Raw genomic sequence first — 23,478 nt, 5'->3', positions numbered from 1 at the left:
ACGATACAGTGTCAAACCTAAATTAGCAAGCAAAATGTGCACTGAATATAAAAAATCATACATGTGGTAAACATTTCATGATGGTAGAACAGATTGCATAGAGTTGTTTTTATATCAAAATAAAATTGCAGATAAACCACACATTGATAGAGTAGTGACTAATATGAGTATAGTGTCTATGTTGATATACAGCAGTATGAGGTAATCAGATTTATGGCAATCCAGTGCCTGGATCTAGAAAACAATTATACAGTGAAAGCTTGAATAATGTTCATTTTAAATGGACGATGTTTCAATGCAAACTTGTCACATAACCTCTATACAGTGCATTTGAAAAGGTATTCAGACCCCTATCATATATTTTTTTAAAATTTGTTATGTTACAGCCTATTAAATTATTTCTATTCTCATTAATCTGTACTTAGTACCCCATCATTACAAAGTGTGAACAAAAAAATAGAAATTAATCCAAAAAACAAAAGAACCGAAATATCACATAAGTATTCAAACCCTTTACAAAAACACTTAAAATTTAGCTCAGGTTCCTTCTATTTCTCTTGTAACAATCCTGTCTCTGAGCTCTGCAGGCAGTTCCTCTGACCTCATGGCTTGGTTTTTGCTCAGATATGCATTATCAGCTGTGAGGTCTTCTAAAGAGAGATGTGTGTCTTTCAATTAAATTTACCCCAGGTGGGCTCCAATCAAGGTGTAGAAACATCTCAGCAAAGATGAAGACAAATGGGAGGTACCTGAACTAAATTTCAAATGTTGTTGCAAGGGGTCTAAATACTTATGTAAATGTGATATTTCACTCTTATATTTTTATTCCATTTTGTACATTTTTTAAAATTCTGTTTCCACTTTGTCATGACGAGGTACTGAGTGTAGAGTAATGAGAATAAAAATGAATTTAATCGTCTTGCATCAGGCTGCAACATAACAAAATTGACTAAAGCAAAGGGGGTCTGAATTCTTTCTGAATGCTCTGTATGAGGATTGTAATTTGAAATCTCAACGACAAACAAGGGACAGTTTGTACAATACAGTTTGAGAAGGATAGGTTTAAAACTAAATTAGAGAAGAAATGATGTATGATTTATTGCAGCAAAACATAATAAGCATTAAAAAATAAATAAATACACCTAAAACTATGAACCAGGGATAGAACAGCAGTTCTGACTTTAAAAACAATGATTTATGGGTAAAGCATTACATTCCCTTTAAGTAAAATCAGCCAAACTTAGAGGATTTTTCCAGGTTTAAAACTCAACAGCACATACAGTAGCCCTGTTGTTGGAGTGATCTGGAGCCCCTGCTGTCTACACTAAGCTACAGTAGTCACCTGTTAGAAAGCAAAAGTAGTCTCTGTTGGAAAAAGAAGATGTGGAACCACTACTATACTACACTGTACATTGCAGACCAGCTGTCTTGAAAGTTGCTTTAACTCTACAAATCCTAACGGTTTCAATTTGCTTATTTGATTTAGTATCATGTTGTTATAAGGTCTTAAAATGTTGAATCAAAACTTAATATTAAGGGAAACTTGACTATTGGCTACGGATAAATACTGTTTTGATGATATATGGTATGCTTTAAAATGCAGAAACTGTTGGAAATACAGTAGATTAGATGCGTTTTTCATCATTTAAATTTTTTTTTTTTTTTTCACAATTTTAAACAATGCTAAGACACAAAATAAACGCATGCAAAAACATAAGCACAAGAAAACAATGTCAAGAAATGTTTTACCGACCCAGGACAAACATGACATACAATAAAAAACCTCAAAATGAGTTGATTTCTTAGGCACGCACTGTATCTTATGATTAACCACGGTATCTTTATCCTTATAATGACAAGTCCAGTGTAAGAAAAACTATGTTCAGTGTCATTATGCTGCAAATCAAACACACAAAGCCCGCTGTTAAACTACAGTATGATAAACTTTTCTCAACCTACTCAGTAAACCGAATGCCATTTAAGTTAGGAGGCATCTTCTATAGCACCTTTGGAAACATAGTAACACCATTTTTTGGATAAAGTGGCATCAAAAGCAAATCAAAAATGGAGTGCTGACAATGTGACAAGTGCCATGAAACAGCTGCTGACAAAGTCTGTATCCAAGTGAGCATCCCAGTCACTCCCCAGCTGTGGAAGAGATGCAATATTTCAAGTATGTTTTTTAATGGAATCAAAGCTCTTGTTTGTGTTGCTTCACACAATCATCAATTTTTATCTAAATGTGAGGCACTTGCAAAACAAAAATATCAACTAAAACTCTCAGCCATGAGTCCGTTAGTTAGACCTCGGAGCTGTCACTGTTACTGACCGCTTGTGTCATCATGGGCTCTCTGCTGCTCGAGCTCTTCGGTACATCTTTCCTCTCTCGCTTGGACCGGATCAATAACACCGCCAGGATGATGATGAGCACTGTGAGGAGCAGGCCCACAAAGATCCCGATGATCAGCACTAGTTTATCGTCACTGTCGTCCCTCTGGTTGAGCTCCCGAGGGATGATCCCTTTGGTGAAGAGCTCCCTCTCTGGGCTTGTCCTCCGCTGGCTGCTGTGGTCCAGCGCGATGTGGAGGATGTTGGTGCCGCGGTTGTTATTGACACCGATATCCTCTATGATGTCCGGCACATCATTGGCTGATCTTCTGCTGCGATGCTGACCCTTTGGAGGCAGATTTGTGTGTTGGTTTATAACGTGGTACTCAAGGCTCCTCTTGCCTATGCCGCGGTTAGCGTTGTCCCGAGAACGGACAGTGTAGATGGTGTGAATAAACCACTCCCTGCCTGCAGACACCTGACGAGAAAAACAGTAATCTGGGTCATTTGATGGCAAATCAATTCATTTATTGACCTTTAAAGGGATATTTCAGTATTTCTGACGTTGGGTTGTATAAGGTACTTGGCAATACTAGTGTTATTATCCTCCGGTGATTTCAGTGTGATTGCCCCTTTAAGATCACTGGTTATAACAGCAGGGGAGCTAGGCTATACAGCGTAGCAGATGGGTATAGTTTCTCTACACAATTTGCCGGCTACATGCTCTTACGCCTCAGTATCAAGACAGCTGTTAAGGTCTGTGTGCTTCAACAGTGACATCAACAACAAGCTAAGCTAAATCCGAATTTAAATGAGCTTTTCGGCTTAAGTGACGATGATTTTTACTGATACAATTAGATACTTTTATGGCTCAGTGTATACAGAAAACAACTTCTACAGATGGAGATTCAGCGGGAAGAAAGAGAGAAAGGGGAGAAACTTTAACAGGAGAGATCCTGAGTTACCTGGTAGTGTAAGGGTGTAAACTGTGAGCCCATGTCCACACAGAGAGCTGCTGCTGTCATGAGTGAGACTTGTCACACTTCTTCAGGACACTTCTGATTGAGAATAGCGGCTCACAGACGTCTGCAGCCTGCATCACTCCCCATCCAGAGTTCCTTCCCTTACTGAATGTTGGTGGTCAATGGACCTTGTTCAACTTTCAGGATATAAACTGCCGACGCCGACCAGAGGAGCTGAATGGAAATTTGTCATCCAAGTAAGTCTATGGCTGTTGCTTTAATCTTCTAATGGCTGATAATAAGACAAGCTACAGTTGGCACGATATGTTTACTTTATGAAAACTTGTCAGCTGTTGAAGTGGAAAACTGAGCTGAAATAATTACTTTTAGATCAGTCAGCTGATGTCTGTCAAAGCCACAAACCCATACAGCTGATCAAATACGCTGAGAGCACATTACTGGTAACCAAACACAAAGGCTTTCTGGGTAAAAAACAAAATACCTCAAAATTTTTGGATATAGCGTACAATTGAGTAAACACTGTTTTTTTGCCCATTTTTACCCTAATATTGCAAAATTATGTGGAGAAACTATACCCATCTGCTAGGCTGTACAAGGTTGATATGCTGTTCATTTGCTTTCTCTTTAATATTATGTTGAGACTGTGATGGGATAGCAGTCTGTAACTGGTTTTGTGGATTCCTGTAAGTGACTTCCTGTTTGAGTTATTCTGCTCTGTGCAGATTAAGATGTGCTGGCAATGGGCTTCAGTGATTACGGACTTGCCATGTATGCCATTGCTCTTTTCTAGGGTTGTGCATTGTTCCGTTTTTTTCTGATATTGGTGCTGAATTGATACTTTTTAAAAGGTGCCAGTACCCAAGCAGTTTTTAAGAGAAATAACTGTTTAAAATGCTGGCAGCTGACTAAAAGTGGTCTCAGCATCATAAATAATTTAAAAAAAAAGATGCCAAGAACATGTAAATCAGGAGTGTCTGAACTTTTCCACTGTGGGCCAAATACTGAAAGTTATAAGTATGGCGGAGGTGTGTTCATATACCTCACCTTTATGATACTGAAGTCAGAAAATCCAGTCTAATATGCTTACATGGCTAATTAATGGCTTACAACACAACCAGTCAATTATTTTAAAGATTTTAAGTGGGCCTATCAGATTTCAGTTCAGTCCTAGTTGGCCCCGTCTAACACTGGATCTGCCATGGTCGGAAAAAGAATGACGTTCTATGTACCAGAGAATTTACAGTGTTTTCTCAGTTAAGTCCAGAAAAAAAACACATCAATAAATTGTCCCATCAAGATGTTTGTTTATAGAATTAACCCAGTAGCACTGCCTAGTGCTGAAAATAAAATATACACTGATCCAAATAAATTCATACCATATTCAAAAACTATGGGTTTTTTCCTCTAATTGACAGAGGAATGTAATTTTGTGTTAACATCCTAGATGAGCCCCCAAGATAACACAAAATTTTACTTGTCATTCAGTAAGAAAACAGATCAAATATACACTACAGTCGAGCACAACCTTCATGTTTTAATGAGGGCCATTTTTCACTTATGTTATAAAATTTGCTGTGGGCCAAATAAAAATGGGCCAAGGGCCACATGTGGCCCCCTGGCCATAGTTTGGGTGGCCCTGATAAAAGTGGTGTTACAGATGTAACTTCTTTACATAACGTAATTTGTGCCTTTCTTTTGGAGTGACAGGGACTGTGTTGGGGAGAAGAGGGACTTAAAGGAGGACCAGAATCTGTCCTGTAATTTGGTATGGTTGATGTGTTGATGTGTTGATATGTTGTTACCAGATTTAAACACTTATCCCTACTCCTTGCATGTGCTGGATCCCGAACTGTACAATGGAAAGCCAAAGAATGACAAGAAAAGTGAGCAATATTCTCCAAAGTGTGTGGCATGGGTGGAGGGCTGTGTTTTTTATATTATAATTAATAAATCAATTATTAAGTATTGAAAAACACCAACATATAAAGCTTCTGTCTAATTAACAGCCTATTTTGAACCTATTATAAAATTCCCTGTTCAGTATTTCTGCACAAAAGTATTTCTTTCTAAACAAGCTACAAAAAGAGTCAAACATGCTTTTTTTCTACTCCGGCTACTGTAGAGTCGACGGGGAAAGCTGAAAAAATGTTCTGACATAGCAAAGTACTCATTATACAAGAAAAATTGACACTGACTCTATCTTCTTAACAAGCCAAGCAACACAGACTGGCTGAACAGAGGAAGAGATCTGAACTCACAAGAAAAGAGGAGAGCATGAGTCATCCTGTCATCACAGATCAGAGGCTCCATAAAGGCCAGAGCACACTATGACTGGATGGTTCAGGTCAGCCAGTCTGTTTTTCTGTCTGCTTATTAATAAGAAAAACTGAAAAAGACCAGCTTTTAAGGTCACTTTCTGTTGCTCTTATGCAGCACTGAATATTTTCATCTTGCTCTTCAGAGTCGCTCTTCCACAGCAGGATGCCACGAGTTCCCCGAAAAAATGTACTTTCAGCACACTCGGTGGAATGCATCACAAATTGGTGAAATATGAGAAGGAGAGCTAATCAAGGATGAGTATGTTTCTTATGGGGAAGCCTTTACTGACCTGGAAGAGAGCAGAGGAATCCATTCTGAAACCATCGGACCCAGGCTGTCTCACTAGAGCTAAAGCACCGGAGTCATCCACTGCTAGGAAGGCGTTGAACGCTACATTTCCAAATGAGCGGGCCTGAGTCTCTGGCTGGGCTTTGTCCTGGGGTAAAAAGAAAAGACAGGAAGGTATAATTAGGTTCGAGAGTACCGCTCCATGTGACATGATGATAGATAGTCCTCATGTCTTACAATGATCTTGAATCTGTAGAGAAGTGATGGAGCATCAGCCAAGCAGCCAAACTCAAAGTTGCTAGGGTTGTATTTGGGGACATATCCATCAGCTCCAGTACACAGGAATACTTTCTCGATGTTACAGATGAAAGAATCGCCCAAGTTCTGCACTGGATCCACCATCACTCTGCCATAGATGGTATCCCCTAAGGGCAAAAAAAACACAGTTTTCATTAGTGCAAAACACACACATAAGGTTTTCTTATTCCCACAGACAGAGACCTAAAATTATGTCCCCTTGCCTTCATTTAATATTGACATCATTACTCAGTAATGTTAAAAATGCAGCATATCACACTCATTTGGACAGAGCTTTACACTGGCTTTAACATCCTCTGAGAGGAGAAAAAAGTCTTTTGAGATTAGATTTAAGAGAGACATGAAAAGCCTCAGATTTCTTCCCCTTTTTAATCATTTGTGGTCTCAAAAAGTTGGGAATACTTGTGCTAGATCAAGATCAAAATATTCATCTTGAAGACACCTTCTTTTGATTTATAACTGAAGAGAGGTCCAAGGAACTAAGCAGTGAAATAAATATAAAAATGTTTTTTTATTCCATAGGCATTTAATGACTGTGCTACCCTGTGAAAATGCAGTGTCACTCTCCTGTCCAAAACCCATGGAGCCGTCGGAGAGCCAAAGCGCCCGTTTAGAGAGTAAGATCATCTGTGTGTTCAGACTGAACTCTGCAGCCACGGGGTCGCTGACCTAAAATATAAAGAAGACATGCATCATAATATGTCCACGCGGTTGTTCGGTTTTCCTTTAAAAAAAAAAATCCTCACTTGAAAAATGATACCCAAATAATCATGAATCATAGAAGCTTATCTAACATCATGTAAGGTAAAATCACCTGCTGGAAGCGTATGTCCATGTCAAAGGTAAGAGGCTCTCTGGGATTGCAGATAGGTGGGATGGTATACTCAAGGCTGGGAGGGGAGGTACAGGGGATCAGCTTCACTGTGTATGTGCCAGAGTAGTCACGCACCTGAGAGGGGAAAGTATGATCAAAAATTAGGTGTTAAAAAAAAAAAAGGAAACATACAACAAATGCTGGTCAGATGATAAGATACGAAAAGATATACTTGAATATCCCCATAGGGAAATTTGTCCTAGACTCTATCCCACAGTTACAAAAATACATAAATAGAGATCATACAAAACATATAGTATTATATCCCATACAGCAGAAATTTCATAAAACAATTTTTACATGTACAAAAAGTATTGTGGCAGCTGTGACATACTGGTATATTGCATGTCTTTCATTACCTGTTATTCATAAATTTAATGTACATGGGTAAAAATGAATATTTGTGTAGTAAAATGTGTCCTCACAGCAAAATCAGAGACAAATGTCCACTGCTGGATTGGCTGGTTGTAGGTCGGCTCATTCCTTACAAGACTAAGGTTAAAGGTCAAACCAGGGTGGTCCGGACACATGACCATTGAAGTGAGAGGGGAAGCTATAGGAAAAATAATAATTGAATACAAAAAACAGTGAATTTGTAGGTGTGGTTACAGGGTAAAAACATTTCATTTAGAAAAACATATACTAGAGACACAGTGATGCTTTTCTGCAGTAAGCATACACATTTAGGGCTGTCAAAAGATTAAAAAAAAACATTATTAATCTGAGAATATTTTTAGCTGATTGTAATTAACCACACCTTTTTATTGCATTTTAAAATTTACTATTTTGCATTCAGAACTGTTGTTGTGTCATTTCAAATGGCATTTGAAACTAAGAGTACTGACTTCCTGTTTGGATACAGATCTGCTTTTACAGTAGACAGAAGATAAAGAGAAGATAAAAGCTAAATGTTTGACAACACAACACTACATCAAGTGGCTGAAAGGAGATGTAAAGAAAAAAAAAAGTGCACGGATTGTGGACCTTGATTTATTTATGAATATTAACTCAATTAATCTTAACAGCCCTAATTTATACATTTTATTTGAAGTTGTTGCCATTATAATAATTTGCTATAATATTTAAAAAAATGAGATTTGTACAGATATTGTACCTGGATGTGAAAAAACAAACAGGCCTCTGAATCGAGCCTCAGTGCGGAAGTTGACAACCAGTCGTCCCAGTCCATTTATACGCATGCTGGTAGGGTACAGAGCTCCTGCAAAGAATGACACAAACAGCTTTTATCTGGCTTTTTGTTGTTTTGATAAATTATTTAAAGAACATAACACATTTGTAAGAATCCCTCATGATTCATTGCAAATGACTGTACAATCCTACCTTGTAGTTCAGCCTCTGGCGGGCTACCAATACCATCCCTCCACAAGATGGCAGTGTCGTACACAAATGTGAGCCTCAGCTCCGACTGTAAGTCAAAGTGCTGCCAGCCTCCTGCTCCCACAGGGGAGTGAAACACATAGGACACATGCAGGGGGACTCGTAAGGTCACAAAGGACTGGACCAAATTCAGCACCTGCAGGAAATCCCAAGAAGTGTAATGATGAATAGATCAATTTATTAGCTTTAAGATAAAACAAAACAAAACAAAACAAAACAAAACAATAATTAACTTTAATGGCTGAAAATTGCTCGGTGCATATGATATAAACCACAAGAAGGCATCAAAGTAATGTAGTGTCTACAGTGTTCAATATCTCTTATCATTGACCACATGCAATAAACTTCTAAATAGCTTCATCATTAAATGATGCTGTTTCAAGTTGAAATCAAAAGATAAAAATGAAAAATTATTAATGAAGAAAACACAAAATGCTCATTATTTATCTTTGTTTGGTGTGCTGAACAGCTTCACCGTTAAAAGAGCAGTCCTAACACAGTCGAAGAATTCGGAGTGGTGAAAGTCCTGAGAGGTAGCTCTCTCTGGTATCTGCACTTTCCTCTGACCTGTGGGAGGTACCTGCCTGCACCGGCTCTGTGTTCATGTGGAGACGTGTCTTTGCCTCTGGGCGCTGTGAGCTCAGGCAAATGATTTGCAGAATGGCCTTCTGACACAACCTGCTGGGCTTTAATAGATTCCTGGGGTCCTGTTAAGCTGGGCTCTAAGCCCTACACGGTGACATGACACTGGCCTCGGCCTGCATTGAGCTGTCTGCGCTCAGCCTGCCAGCCCACTTAGACGAGCACCCAGGGTCACAGGGCACCCACAAACAAAGGCGCTCTATTTTCCATTGATCCTTCCTTACAAATCCTGGAACTGAACCTGTGACGCCCTACTCTATGCATTAACATACCGTCTTTAGGTCTGTGCGACTGTAACCATAGCAACAAAATCTACATACAGAGCTTACAAGAGCTGCATGTATACCACCACTCCCCCCTTGATGGAGAGACAACAGGGACAAGAGCAGAGGTTTTATTGCTGAGCTGTTTTTCTGTATTGTGAGAACCCTAGGTCTGAGGTTCAAAATCATTTGTTTCTTTCATAGCTCGCTTTTACAAGGTATGGCTATTAAAAAACGAGAAAAATGCTATAATACCGTTTTATTGAACATAAACATTTTTCAGTGTCTTTCTCCTTTAATATACTCCCCTTCTACATCAACACACCGCTGCATTGAGGTCTTCCACTGATCAAAGCAGTGCCGTAGGTCTTCTTTGGATAGTTTTCTCAGGGCTTCTGTTATTCTTTTCTTAACTTCTGACATAGACTCAAAACATATTTCTTTGTTCCCATACACCTCAGTTTATGTAAAAAAGATTAGGTTGCATTTTTGTTCAGACAAAAGACATCACTTATTGGAAACTCACAGCAGATGTGCATAAATACTCAACCTTTAATATACACTCAGTGTGACCATGTGGTTTTATCCTCATGAGCACAGACTCATTATTTAATAACCATAACTCGTAGTTTCTTCTTTAAATTATTCCATAATCTCAGATCAAATGGCCTCTAATTGAGGCTGCCTTAAAAGGGGAGAAAAGGGTGAGATTTCTGGGGCCCAGTTAAAATGAGGGCCCATGGAAGTCAGCAAAATCTTGATTCATACTAAAGCTAAGCTGCGATAGCCGTATTTCATATCCAACCCGAACACCAATCACTCTTATCAAAGCAAAAAATAAATAAATAAATGTATTTAGTTAGTTATGCTGTGGTACAAGATAGGATTTTCAAAAATTTAAACCCCTTTTTTTGGAAACAGAATTAACTTTTCATTGGTAATGTTAACATGATGGACGAGCACACTGAAAGAAATGATCAGGAAAGTAATGTCAGACTTCAGAGCTAAGCTGTGATGTGCACAAATATAAGGATGCCAGAAAATAAAATAAAATAAAAGTGGAAAAAGTTGCTTAAAATGGGCAATAAATAGCAAAAATTGATTTTAAGTGGCAAATAGTGGCAAAGAGGTTGAAAAATAGCACAAATGGGTTAAAAGTTGCAAAAAAAAATGTGAAATGAAAGCAATAAAATTGGGCAAAAAGCTGCAAAAATGGGTCTAAATTGTATCAAAAAGGTTTCAAAGTGGCAGAAAATGGGATAAAATTTTTTAAAAATGGGCAAAAGGGGGCAAAAGTTGGTTAAATGTTGCAAAAAACATGGCAAAAAATGGGAAAGATGTGACAAAAATGGGCCAAAAAAAACCCACAAAAATGAGTAAAACGTGTGAAATTGCAGAGGCCAAAATGGACCAAAAGTTGCCCAGATAGGTTAACAGTGGTTGGAAAGTGGCATGAATGGGATTAAAGTGGCAAAAATGGGTGAGAAGTGGTAAAAAGCTAGAAAAATAGGTAAAAGTGGAAAAAGGCAGCAAAAAGGTACAAAAACTGTAAATGTTGTTCCAAAGAGTTTAAAAAAGTTGAAAAGTAGCATAAATGGGATAAATGTGTCAAAAAAGTGGCAAAAATGTGTAAAACACCACAAAAAGGGTAAAAGTGTATGAAAAAAATGGCAAAAAAAAAGAAGAAGCAGAAATTGGTTCAAAGTGCTAGGAAAGGCTGAAAAGCAGCACAAATGGTATAGTGGCGAAAAGCGGCAAAAAAGGGTGAGAAGTGGCGATAAATGGTAAAAAAAAAAGTGTAAAAGAGAAGTGGCAAAAATGGGTGAAAAGCAACAAAAATGGGTAAAAATTATGAAAAAGAAATGGCAAAAAAGGGTCTTAAAGTAGCACAAATAAAAAATGTCATCAGAACCTACCAATACTTTGTCACTCCTCTCTAGCATGCGGGAACATTTGGCCAGAACACTGACACCAAAGCTTCTGATCCAACACACTTAAATTGATACCATCAATAAGTCTCTAATGGGAGGGCCTAGTCTTTGGGTTTTTCAGGGGCCCAGTGGATTCTGTGTGCAGGTCTGCCTCTAATCGATGACTAAAGAGCTGAGTTTACTGTACTCATTTCTCACCTCAGGGCTACAGTAGATAATACGACCAGCAGCAGCCTACTTTCTAGTCTAGGCTTGTTGATAAGGGCCACATTTAGCTTCACATCATGAAGCTAAAGGCAACAAAGTTCCAGTTGTTGAAAAAGGCTGGTATTATCACCTGGGTGATGCCTTTGTTATTGAAAAAGCCTGCAGGCAAGTAAAATAAGAAACTCCCATTAAACCAATAAACACGGTTCCATACTTTGGGCATAAAATATCTATGAAAGTGCTGCAGGGCTTTAATTACTAATCCTTCAGTGGGGGTTTTCACCATGATGTGCCCTGTGCACTCTTCCACTCTTCTTTATCAACATCCTACCTTAATTAACTGAAGTCAACTAACAGTACGTTTCCAAGGTGAATGCAAATGCTGAAAGCTGTGAGGCATGCGAGAGCTTTCAGATCTCCTCGTTCCAGCTCCACATTTACCAGCTGCTGCAAACAACACATTGTGCCAACAGGAAAACAGACAAATAGAGGTTTTTATGAGGCTGCTGGTTATTGACATGCCATTTTGTCAAGTCAAACACAGGAAGGTGTTGGGTAGTCATTATTCCAGAGGTTGACGTGAGACAGTAATGGATGACTTTTCAACTTACTAGTGTTTACTTAAGGATCCTTAAAGGAAACCAAGAAGACAAGCACAGTTTAATATGCCTGTAAATGATTAATTAGGACTGAAAGCCCAAGAGTATTTTAAAATGCAAACAGGCAAGGATAGTTAAAGGATTCAACAGAGAAATAACATCTCAGCCCACATTCCTGCTTCTTTATTGAACTGGCTTCTGGCACCTGATGTCAAGAGATGACAAACAGGGGTCAAAGGTGAGCTAAAGTTTAAAGGGGGGGCTTCTTACCTGTCCATCAGTCCCGATGGTGCCTCCACAGTCACTGAGCAGCTCAGACATGTCGTAGTAGCTGCTGAACTCCCACAGACAGGCCTCCAAGTTGAGATTTCTGTAGAAGCGGAGCGTACCGGAGCCCCTGAGGGAAGTGCTGTACTGGTAAGGAGCCGTCTCGCCGATTACTTCAGGATTTTTCGTGGCTTCAGTAAGAAAGCCGTGGCGAGTCTTGACCTCGGAGAAGTCCAGCAAATTGGAGCAGCGGTGGTTTCCGACACGGGTGCCGTCGGGGCTCAACGTGAGCTCAAAGTTGGAGAGGGGCCGGGTCGATACGATAGGCAGCATACCTAGAAAGTTCAGAAAGTTGAAGCACTGGAATGTTAGATTAATCTTTTTTTTTTTTTTTTTTTTTTTTTAGTAATTGCAAAAATATCAACAACAATATAAGAGAATCAGGGAAAAAAGTTCCTTATTCCCCAAGCAAGATTTAGCTTACAGCCAGACAATCACATAAAATGATCTGTTCAGACATGCTCATACAATTATGAAAAATACATTTATGAATTTTTTTCTATTTATGCATGGTGAACAAGAAACAAAAAATCAAATAGAAGGCAAAAGAGAGAACAAAAATAAGCTTTCATTTTGCAGTCAAGGACATGAACGGCTGCCTAGTGGCATCAAATTTCCTGCTGCAACCTCCAATGGCATATCTAATTTTCTCTATGTTGGCATGACACATAACCTTCTTTATCATGTCACCATATGTTATGGGAACAGGGTTCTTACATCTGGACTGAATCAGCCTTCTTGCTAAAAGGGAGCAGGCAATGATAATTCTTTGGCACCCATTAAGAGGAATCTTCACTGGGGTGACACCAAACAATGAAATCCATAGAGAGGGATCTATTGTCCTACATATTCTGGAAAAAGTCTGAAAGATGCACCAACAATAACCAGAAAGATTGGAGCAGGTCCAAAACATCTGTGGGGAACCACCAGAGCCCTCTAGGCCCTGTAAGTGGGTCAAGGTATTTCAGAAATACTTGTTTCAGAATTTGATACTTCACCAATTAAGGAGAATAGAAAATCTGCCAATCAGGGTTTTCTGTTTCTGCTGTTGCTGGGCAGGAAAATGTTTTACTTCCAGCTCTGTGATTGATGTTTTCTTAATGAAATTCAAGAAGTTCTGGTGAATAGAGCTCAACTGCTCTTGTTGTAGGAGTGAAAATTTGCCATTCAAATCCCCCACAGATATGTACAAAGTCCTTATTACAACACTTTAAATGCATGTTCCCAACAAACAGGCCTGACAGTGAAGGGCAGTCATGGCAGACCTCCTGGCATATGAGACTGGAGATTGTCTGCATGCAGCCTGTCCTGATTGTCAGGGCAGCGAGCTATCGCCCATATCATTCTGCAAACCTTTACTACAAATCTGTAGAAGACAGCCCACAATTCCACGATTTCTTGGAGCAGACATCTACTGATCACTGTAGCAAGGCTTATGCTCACAGGTGCTGACAATCAGGTGCTAATGAAGCACCTGAATGTCAGCACCTGGGGGTACCAGAAGCTCAAAACAAGGCAAAAGGAAACACAAGCACTGGCATTGGCAGAGAGATTTGGCAAATTTTTCAGGGCGTAACCTACATACTCAGCTCTGCTGCTCATCCCACAAATTCATGTTCCTTACAAATGTGGCACCATTTAAAAGGGAAATAAACAGGCTTTCCAATGGTGTAAGACTTACTGCCAAGATGCATTGTTACAAGATAGAATATTCTAAACACAAATTTCCTTACTTTTTGTGCTAGGTTTATGTATATTATTGTGGCAGGAGCCTGGTTGCAAAGGTCCCATGTTGGGTCAACATATGATTCTATAATTTCTAAACTTTCTATGCTTGAGATGATGTTTTTGTCTGGTGATGTTGTCACTGATGAGAATTATCACAGACACTGGATGTGCTGGTCTTACCGTCAATGTGAGGCATGGTAACAGTCAGTTTAATGAGGTTGGGATGGTCTGTGTCTTCTGTTCCAGTGTACCGCAGCTTAGCAGAAAATGGCTCGGCCCCTACTGTGCCCAAAACACGTGGCTGGCACATTCCTGCAACCATGCCATAAACAAACAAACAAAAACACATAATTTTGATTTCCTCAAATCCCTCACAGAAAATTCTCTCATGCTGCAGTTTTCCGAGACAGCTTGTGCTGCAGTGGGAGAGTCGGCTGCTGCTTATCATACAGAGCCATTTCCATGAGAGACAGTAAACATTTCCAGCCAGGAAATGAGCAGCACTCACCCTCATCCCTGCTGATGGACACAATGGGGCTGCTGAGCTCCAAACCTTCATCCCCGTTAGAGTTCACGCCCCTCGCAGCACACTGTACCCGGGATCCGGCCTGAAAGTAGACCGAGTCCAGAGTAATGAGCTTGGAGGAGGTGAAGAAAGTATCAAAGTCAACTTCTCTCATAGGACTGGTGACACCATCAGGGCCAGTGGGGGCGCTAACAAGCCAACGATAACGAGTTAAGGTGTTGTTGATGTTCTCGCTCACACAGATGGAGCCTGTTTTGTCATAGTCTGGGTACTTTGGATTGCAGGCCTGGAAAACAGAAAAAGAAATAGTGCGTGTGAGTGAAATGCATCTGAAAATCCCTGCAGCAGCCAAAGTCCTTCCTCTGTACTCCCAATGAGCCCTCAAGGGAGCTTATAATTGAGCAAAGAGAGCACATCTGCTAAATCCTGCCTCATTAACAGCATTTAGCTGTTTGAGACTGAACCAGCAAAATGGATCTTTTGCTGAGTAAATGACTGAGAGAATATCGCTAAATATTTGCGCTGATATCATTTGGGACTTACAGTGACACAAATGACAGGGTATCCGGCGATGGGTAGAGAGTCTCTGCTTCTTTCGATGTCGTCGTAATGAATCAGAGAAACCACTTTTGGCACCGAGGGGAAAGTGACATCTGCCATGCTGTTCATCTCCTCTATATAGATGATGGCTTTACTCATCTGTTGATTGACAAGCAAGGTGTATTATGTGTATTAATAGAGAAGAAATTGCTGCTGCCTTGTCAAATCATAGCTTGACATGTGATGACACACTTGACAGTTAAATGATATGCTAATTTGGGAGATATATTACCTTTGTCTCTGCAACCATGTTCTCATCAGGCTTCAAGTGCACAGTGAACGCCTCCCTCATTTCTCTGAAGCTGTCGTATAAAATCTCCACCTCCACAAAGTGCTCTGTGTCGCCGGCTTTGAAAACTATTTCTGCAGAGAAAAGAGGGAAATGACAAATATTTTTTTAAAGCGGATTATAAAAATATGCTGCTCTGATAAAGGCAGCTGGCAGTATTATTTACCCTCAGATATGGGATGGTAGTCTTCCCCGGAGGTAGCGGAGCCATCTTTAGTGTGGACTCGTACCACAGAGACCTTGGATGTGTCTCCGACACGCAGCACAGGAATCCTCACGACAGAGATTTGGCCGCTTTCCTTTGGCTCGTTCACGCTGAATTTGATCTCTCCAAACCTAATAATGGCCTCTGAGAAAACATGACATATAGTTTTAATCCTGCAAGTGAGCTGTGAGTATGATATTGAGGTAAAGCACATACAGTGCCTATAAAAAAAGTATTCACTGCCTTGGATGTTTTACACTTTTATTGATTTTATAAATCAATCATGGTAAATATAATTTGGCTTTTTTTTGACAAAAATATGTTATAAAAATCCTCTTTAATTTCAAAGTGAAAACAGATTTCTACACAGTAATGTCAATCAAATAAAAATATGCAATGTAAAATAAGTGTCTTGTAAAATAAGTAGAATAATTAGTCTTTTTTTGTCAAAAAAGCCATATTGTATTGACCATGACTGATTTATAAAATCAATAAAAGGATTAAAAAATTCAAGGGGTAAATACTTTTATAGAAAAGGAAATAAAGCCCTGATTAACATAAAGGACACAAAAGTATACCTGAGGTAACTTACTTAAAATAGGCTAAAATCACAAAGACAATAAATTGCTAAAATGTAACGTAGGCATTATGGAAACTAACTGGTAAAACACAGAGGCATGTGTAATGCAACAGGAGCCTACATTTGCAACAAGAAAACAAAGCCCTCTTACTGTCAGCGTCATCTTTGATCTTGATGAGCGTTTCATTCTGAGCGCCAATAGATGCTCCAAAGGGAGATTCACTCTTGGGGCTTCCCAGCACAAGACGCAGCTCTTCCTCCTCTTCATGCTCTGTGTCATCAACTAGTAGCAGTACACAAGGCTTTTCAACCTCTCCTAAAAAAGTAAAAGACAACATAATGAGCGTCTGCACACTGTTATTTTCTTGTAATTAATTTCAACATGAAAGAATAGAACAAGCAAAGCGGCGACAGCTGAGTTTCTGCCACAGCACCTGGTAAGAAAGTGATGATAGAAGCATCTGTGTTGGGTCTCTCATTGAAGTCCATCATGACCTGAGCTGTCCCCTGCCTGCTGTAACAGCGCACTGTGGATTTGTAGCTGATATCACCGCTCCGGTAAACAGTAGCTGAGATCTGCCCAGAGTTCTCGTTGCCCGCATACACAGGATCACGGAACTGCACCTTTGGCACTAGAACAATGGAAACCAACCAGAAACTTAACATTGTAAACAAAATAAAACATATGAAGAGTGAAGCATTTTGGGAAACACTTTACAACAACTACACACTTTAACATTAATAATAAAGCATCAGTAAATACTTAACCCACAGAAGATCAGTCCCTACCCTCATCAGAGTAGGGTCAAAATAAAGCTTATCAGAATAAATGTGATTATATGCAATTCTTGTCGTTTTGCTTAAAAAATGTCACAAGTATTAAATTCACTATTCTAATTTGGTCCACACCAGAAGGTTTCACGTTTGGAATCATTTCTGTGTTTTTACTTTTAACTGGAAAAAAATACATACAATTGAAAAATGCCAACATCTCTGTGTGTGCATGTGTTTGATTGTGAGTGACAGAAAGAGAAACAGAGAGAGAGAGAGAAAATGTCCAGCCACTGATCATGAATCAATAAAAAAAAAGAACTAAAAAAACAGCAATTAAAAATGTTCTCAGTCAGTTGCTCTCTTTTTTTGCAAGTAAGTGAGACAAAGATAGAAGGAGAATGATTTTTACTGACAAGACACACTATTAATATTAATGTAAAGCTGTATAGATAAATACAGACACTAGGGGTGTAACGGTACAGAAAAATTTTGGTTTGGTTCGTTAGTTTTGAAGTCATGGCTGGTACGCTTTCGGTACGGTAATTGAAGCGAATAAATAAAATTGAATTTTTAAAAAGAATTATATTGTATCAAAACAAATAGGCTGAATAAATTACAATTCATAATCGGCTGGTACAGTACGAATACGCGTACCTTTACACCCCAACAGACACTCATGTACCCACTGATACAGAGTGGGAAACACACATACAGTAGTACATACAGAAAGAGCATTTTGTCTTTTTTTTATTAACTAAAACTTAATTGATTAATCGCACACTGATGCCTTCACGCAACCAGTTAAAGCACCTTTATAACTTTACTTGGAACACATGTAAAATACAATTTTATGGTTGAAATCCACATTTCACTGATTAACACAATCCTAGATTGACTAGTAAGAGGACACTCTCCCTCGGTCTCCACTTCTTCTATTTCAAAGCTAATAAAATTATTAAAATTAAATTGATGACATCAAATATAAAGTATTGGAAGGTTGAAAAAATGTAGTTAAACTTAAATGTATCCAACATTGCAGTGTACAGTGATTACCTCTAAATGTTGTTTTTGTGGTCTTGTGACAGTAAATATGCCCCTTATAGCATGCATTGCATGAGGGCAATTTTTAATGCATTTGAGGAAGTAACTACCAACAACAATATCTTAAAATTGATAAAAGCTTATTCATAAATGTTAATCAACAAATACCAGAAACATGTTTTTGTAAGAATACCTGGAATATTAAATGGCAGTGAGATTAAAATTAGTGGTTTTAATGGAAGTCAATGGGGCTTTTTTATGCCTCTAAGGTGTCCAGAGGGTGTATCTGGCACTACATATAAAATACTAATGTAATCAAATACATTTTGTTGATAATCTTTGACATATCAAAGACTCTAATCACCTACAAAGCACCATCTCCCTAATATTCATATGGAAAATAATATTTTGTGCTTTTTTGTAATAAATAATAAAATATTTCAAATAATTAAACTGGCATTTAAAGGGTTAAAATCCTGAAAAAAAAATCAGTGTTTGGTGGTTTTGAGTAAGTTTGGAGTTGTTTAGAGATTTATGAAAAAAGCAGAAAAAATAATGATGTGTGATGATTTAATAGCAGTTTTTTTGTGTGACTACCTTTTTGCCTCAAAGGTGTCCAGAGGGTGTTAAATTTGAGGATGGCGCAGGGGTTAAAAGATGATGTTTTTTTGCAAGTTGTTTTGGCTTAATTTTGATAGGATGGCTGAAGAGAGACAGGAGTGAGGGGAAGCTATGCACCAAACAGTGCAGAGACCAGGAATTGATCCCGCTGGCAGTGCATTGAGGACTCTAGCGTCCATATGTGGGTGCCTGCTCTGCAGACTGTTGCCCCAACAGCTCATTGTTGACCCAGTTGCACATCTTAGGGTTAATTATTTCCCAGTCATTTATAAACAGAGATATATACTTTACTGATGCTCCAGTAAGACGCTGATAATGCATAAGAAAAGCATCAACTAAAAAAGATTGCTGATTCGTTTTTATGTCATTTATACACAGAGCTATAAATGCTTTATTGATGCATTAGTAAAGCAATAGGTACCTTTCCCTAAGTGTATCTCTTCACTAATGCTTTAAAGAAGCACTAATAAAACGTTCATGGCAGTGTTTCTAAATGACATATAAATTAGTTAATAAGGCTTCATAAACGATGAGTAAACTATGTGCTAAAGATTTACAAATGCTTAGTAGGGTGTAGTTATTACAAATATTTCTAAGTTGTGATTTAAACTCATATTTTTACTCACAGTCTGACACAGAGTCGTTGATGAGGATGGTGGCCTTGCTCGGCTCCCCGAGGATTCCGTTCATGGGCATCCGGAGCACCAGCTCAAACTTTTCGGGCCCCTCCAGCACCGGCTGGCCCAGGTCATCCAGGATGGTCACACGAATTGTCTGCATGGTGACCCCCGGTGCGAAGTCCAGATTCCGGCTGATCCCAACGTAATCCACACCAGCTGCTCCACAACATAATACGGGTCAGACACGTATCAAAGAACAGAGCACTTATGGGATAAAGTGGATGGAGTGCAAATGGACTGCAGTGCTTGATCTTATTCAGACAGCACTTCTCGAGTTACTTCATAATTCATCTTTGAGTGTCAGGCAGAGAGCAAGATAAAAAAGAATCTACCCCAAGTGCTGACAAATGACACTTTCCATCTCATGGTTGATAGCAATGAGCAGTTAGAATTTGTTATGTGATTAAAGAAAAACAGAGAGAAACCAGATAGCTCCCTGAGCGCAAACAGGTTATTCATTTGCCATTCTTTGAAGAGTCTGAGTATTGAGAGCTCACCCTTTGCCCGCAGGCTTCTCTCATGTACTTATGACCCAGTTATGTGTGTAAGTGTGGGCTTGCATCTCTACCATGCTGCATATGATTAGATGGTAGTTATTTTACAGTTATAATGCAGGCCAGAGCAGAGATGTTAAGAACCAGTACAAGGCAGAGAAGACCGCCTGAGGGCAGGAGATAATAGAGGCTGCAGGGAAGGCTTGAGAAGATAGCAACCAGTTTTAGAGTACAAAGCACTTACGAATGTGCAGAACAATCAGTATGCATTCCTAAAGCTCCATCCTCACTCAAGCAACCATTACCCTCCCCACACCGTGTGCCCGATGCTTACAAGGCAAAGGTCCAACAGAAGAGCCCTGACATGTTTTCCCCTCTAACCCAATACAATGTTTACATTCCCCAGGTCATTCACCCTACATATTCAGCGTTAACATCTCCTCGGACTCTTGAGCTCAGCAAAACAACAAGTGACGGGGTGACGACTTAAGACTATTGTTCTCTGCGGTTTTCTCTAAATACTGAAGCTGTGCCCTGCAGGTACGCATACCCTCAGCGGAGACGGGATCCGTCTTTCTGGAGCGAACGGTGACGGTTCCTGCTTTGGAAAGATCAGTCCCCGTCCTCCACACCTGTACCTCCACGAAGCCGTCGCTTTCATCCACGTGGTAGTCGGTGTTGCCAAAGTAGAAGACGGGAGCTGGAGGGGGAAAAAAAGAAAAAAGAGTGAAGGAGATGAGGGAAAGCACACAAAAGAATGTAATCCATAATCATCTTGTAGTTTTATAACAGGATACTAAGTTGTAATTGTGGAGTTGAATGTGTAATAGCTAGCATACTTGGTGAAATTACCCCTGATTACAAGAGAAATAGAGGAAATGTTTCCATCCAAACAGCAGTAGACAGGTAGGCAGCACTGTAATTACAGCTCTTAAACAACACTTTCTTGCTTCCTGGGATGATGTTTAGGGGGAATGTCTGCATCTGCAGCCTTAATGAAACAAGAAATAAACCAAAAAGCAGCTGCATTTCCTTGTTTTGTTCTGGATCAGTCGGTTGGTGGATCTGACTTTGATAGTAACAGGTCTGAGGCAGGCAGGAGGCCTGACAGGAGGTCTGGGGGATGTAGCGCTCGATGTGCCAGCCCAGGCCTGCCTCACTGCAATTAGTTTTCTATGTGCTGAGATTCCACTGCAGCCAGCTCACACACTTTTATTCCTTTTAACCCTTCAGACACTGTTTTCTCTCAACATGTCATATTGCTCATGCAACAATAGCTCAAGGACTTAACCTCAGCATCCATGCCCTTCAGGTGCTGCAGTCAGCCACTGTAACGCTGCAACATCTGTCATCACAAACAGACTATTTATGGACTCAAACAGCAGGGGGTCCATCATAGTTCACTGGAGCGCTACAGAAGTAAAAAGGCTTTAATCAGCTTGATAGAAAATGACAGTTTGCTCTTGAAAAAAGACGTTCTGATGATGCAGTACACATTTTGGACTTTGGAGAGCAACAGTGGCCAAATAGTGAATAAATTACGTGAATGACAATGGCCATGGGTAAGGTTGTAGTTTCCATGACAATAGCACTCTGCACCTATAAAATGGTACTTAGTGTTTCTCATCACACAACGTGGGGAAAAAAAGGAGATCAGGGATGTGGAAATGAGCAATAAAAACCTTTAACAAAGTCAAATCCATACTGTTGTCACAGCAGGATGATTATGTTATCTATTGAAAAGAACATTTTAAAAAGGGCAGGATAAAAAAAACTGATTAACTGTCAGTCAGCAGAGCTGCCAGGCACGATAACTGATCAGTAGCAAAGCAATTATTATTTTGCTCTACATCTTTGTTTTCCAAGTAATCTGAGTCTCAGATGATTGTGCGTATTTTTTTAAGAAGCCTGCTTTGGCAGACACAGCTCTTTACTTACAAGATAAGACAAGTTCAAAAGAGAAAGAGAGTCTTTTAAGAAAAAGCTGCTGGATTTGTGGTTCTCAGAGGATTCATCCCGGTGGCTGAAATAATATTTCTCCTAAGAGCGAAGGACAAAAAACTTTTATGGTTTAATCCGTCCTGAGAGCACAACCAAGACAAGAGTGTTGTATCAGGAGGCGTGCAGCTGCCAAAATTTTTCCCCACAGAGAAACCAAACAAAGATGGTTTTGGCTGCCTGCACTTGGTCCTCAACAGGAGGAGTAATCAGATCCACTAGCCTGAGGTTTGCAGCCAGGAACTTGGGCCTGTTGTACAAGCCTGGTAATCAGATAAGGTTTGCGAAGCAGACAAACAGTGAGCTTCAAAGAGCCACGGCCCATTAACTGAAAGGTAAACCGCTGGTTTCTGGGCTCCATCAGCAGCAGCTTTCAATACCAAACATCACATCTAAGGTTACCAGGATGCAAAGAGAGGAGATCCAGATTTAGACTTTGTATTGTGCAAATAATAAGAGATTATAAAACTCTTCTATTCACAAACAACCAATTTAAGAAGTTTGAAATCAGCTTTTATGTACAGATAGGGATAAAAAAAAAAGACAATACCCCCCATGAAGACTTCATTTTATGAAGAATTTCCAAAGTGCTGTTAAACACAGCAAGGAATTATTTAACACAGCAAAATGTTTAAAGGTTTTGAGCCAAGTCTGGACGCAATCGGATAGTGTGAACCGATTACCGACCCGACTACAAACACATTTTGCCAACAGCCAATGAAAAAGTGAGGGTGGGACACAGGAAATAGCGTTTAAACTGTCGCCCTCTCAAGAGTTTGTATGAAAGTTTGCTGCATTCGGTTGGTTTAACAAAGCATGTAGTCTGTGATCCTTCATTAGGCCCACTTGTTAAGCCTGTGATCCCCAGTTGCCATACAAAAATCTGCTGAAACCAGTCTTAGTTTGAACTCCAAGTCTTTTCAAAATCTGTTAAGACTGTGAAAGTTGTGTAGTGTGCCCCAGCTTTAGCCAGGGAATGGTAGTCTTGGAGAAGACCATCACTAGAGCCCTGCACAAGAGTGCAGACCAAGAGAAGCTTCTGCAAAAGAGACACCTTCAAGCCAGACTGAAGTGTGCTAAGGGCAACCTGGAGAAAGATTATGAATACTGGAAGCATGTCCTTTGGTCAGATGAGACCAAACTAGAGCTCTTTGACTATGGAGACATTGCTTATGTTTGGAGGAGGAAGGGAGAGGTGTATAACCCAAAGAACATCGTCCAGTCAGTGAAACACAGCAGTGGAGTATTATGGTGTGGGGATCCTTCAGTGGGACTGGAACTGGAAATCTCATGTGAGGATTTTGAAAGAAAACTGAGCAGTCAGCAACAGAACTGGGTCTGTGTCGTTGCTTTGTCTTCCAACATGACAACGACATCTGTGGCTCCTGGTGAAGAACTACCTCTAGAAAACCAGAGTGAACCTTATTGACTGGTCTGACCAAAGTCCTGACTTGAATCCCACTGA

The 23,478-nt window shown here is 39.7% G+C and overlaps 1 protein-coding gene across 1 annotated transcript in view; it reads right to left on the bottom strand.

The window, feature by feature from the left end:
* Nucleotides 1-882: 882 nt before the first annotated feature.
* Nucleotides 883-23,478, bottom strand: part of frem2b (FRAS1 related extracellular matrix 2b) — a 90,280-nt gene continuing 67,684 nt past the window's right edge. Inside the window, exons 7-24 of the mRNA XM_041797031.1 lie at nt 20,566-20,715; nt 19,468-19,677; nt 16,840-17,037; nt 16,557-16,721; nt 15,787-15,969; nt 15,564-15,694; nt 15,275-15,430; nt 14,714-15,017; nt 14,386-14,517; nt 12,421-12,752; nt 8,452-8,644; nt 8,225-8,329; nt 7,536-7,663; nt 7,051-7,185; nt 6,779-6,905; nt 6,156-6,343; nt 5,920-6,066; nt 883-2,806 (exon numbers count right to left, since the gene is read on the bottom strand). Coding sequence (XP_041652965.1) covers nt 2,300-2,806; nt 5,920-6,066; nt 6,156-6,343; nt 6,779-6,905; nt 7,051-7,185; nt 7,536-7,663; nt 8,225-8,329; nt 8,452-8,644; nt 12,421-12,752; nt 14,386-14,517; nt 14,714-15,017; nt 15,275-15,430; nt 15,564-15,694; nt 15,787-15,969; nt 16,557-16,721; nt 16,840-17,037; nt 19,468-19,677; nt 20,566-20,715 — 3,491 coding nt within the window. The 3' untranslated portion in view covers nt 883-2,299. The remainder of the gene's footprint in view (nt 2,807-5,919; nt 6,067-6,155; nt 6,344-6,778; nt 6,906-7,050; nt 7,186-7,535; nt 7,664-8,224; nt 8,330-8,451; nt 8,645-12,420; nt 12,753-14,385; nt 14,518-14,713; nt 15,018-15,274; nt 15,431-15,563; nt 15,695-15,786; nt 15,970-16,556; nt 16,722-16,839; nt 17,038-19,467; nt 19,678-20,565; nt 20,716-23,478) is intronic.

The sequence above is a fragment of the Cheilinus undulatus genome, linkage group 2 (assembly GCF_018320785.1).
Source record: "Cheilinus undulatus linkage group 2, ASM1832078v1, whole genome shotgun sequence".
Lineage (NCBI taxonomy): Eukaryota > Metazoa > Chordata > Actinopteri > Labriformes > Labridae > Cheilinus > Cheilinus undulatus.
This window is presented reverse-complemented; position numbering and strand designations above follow the sequence as displayed.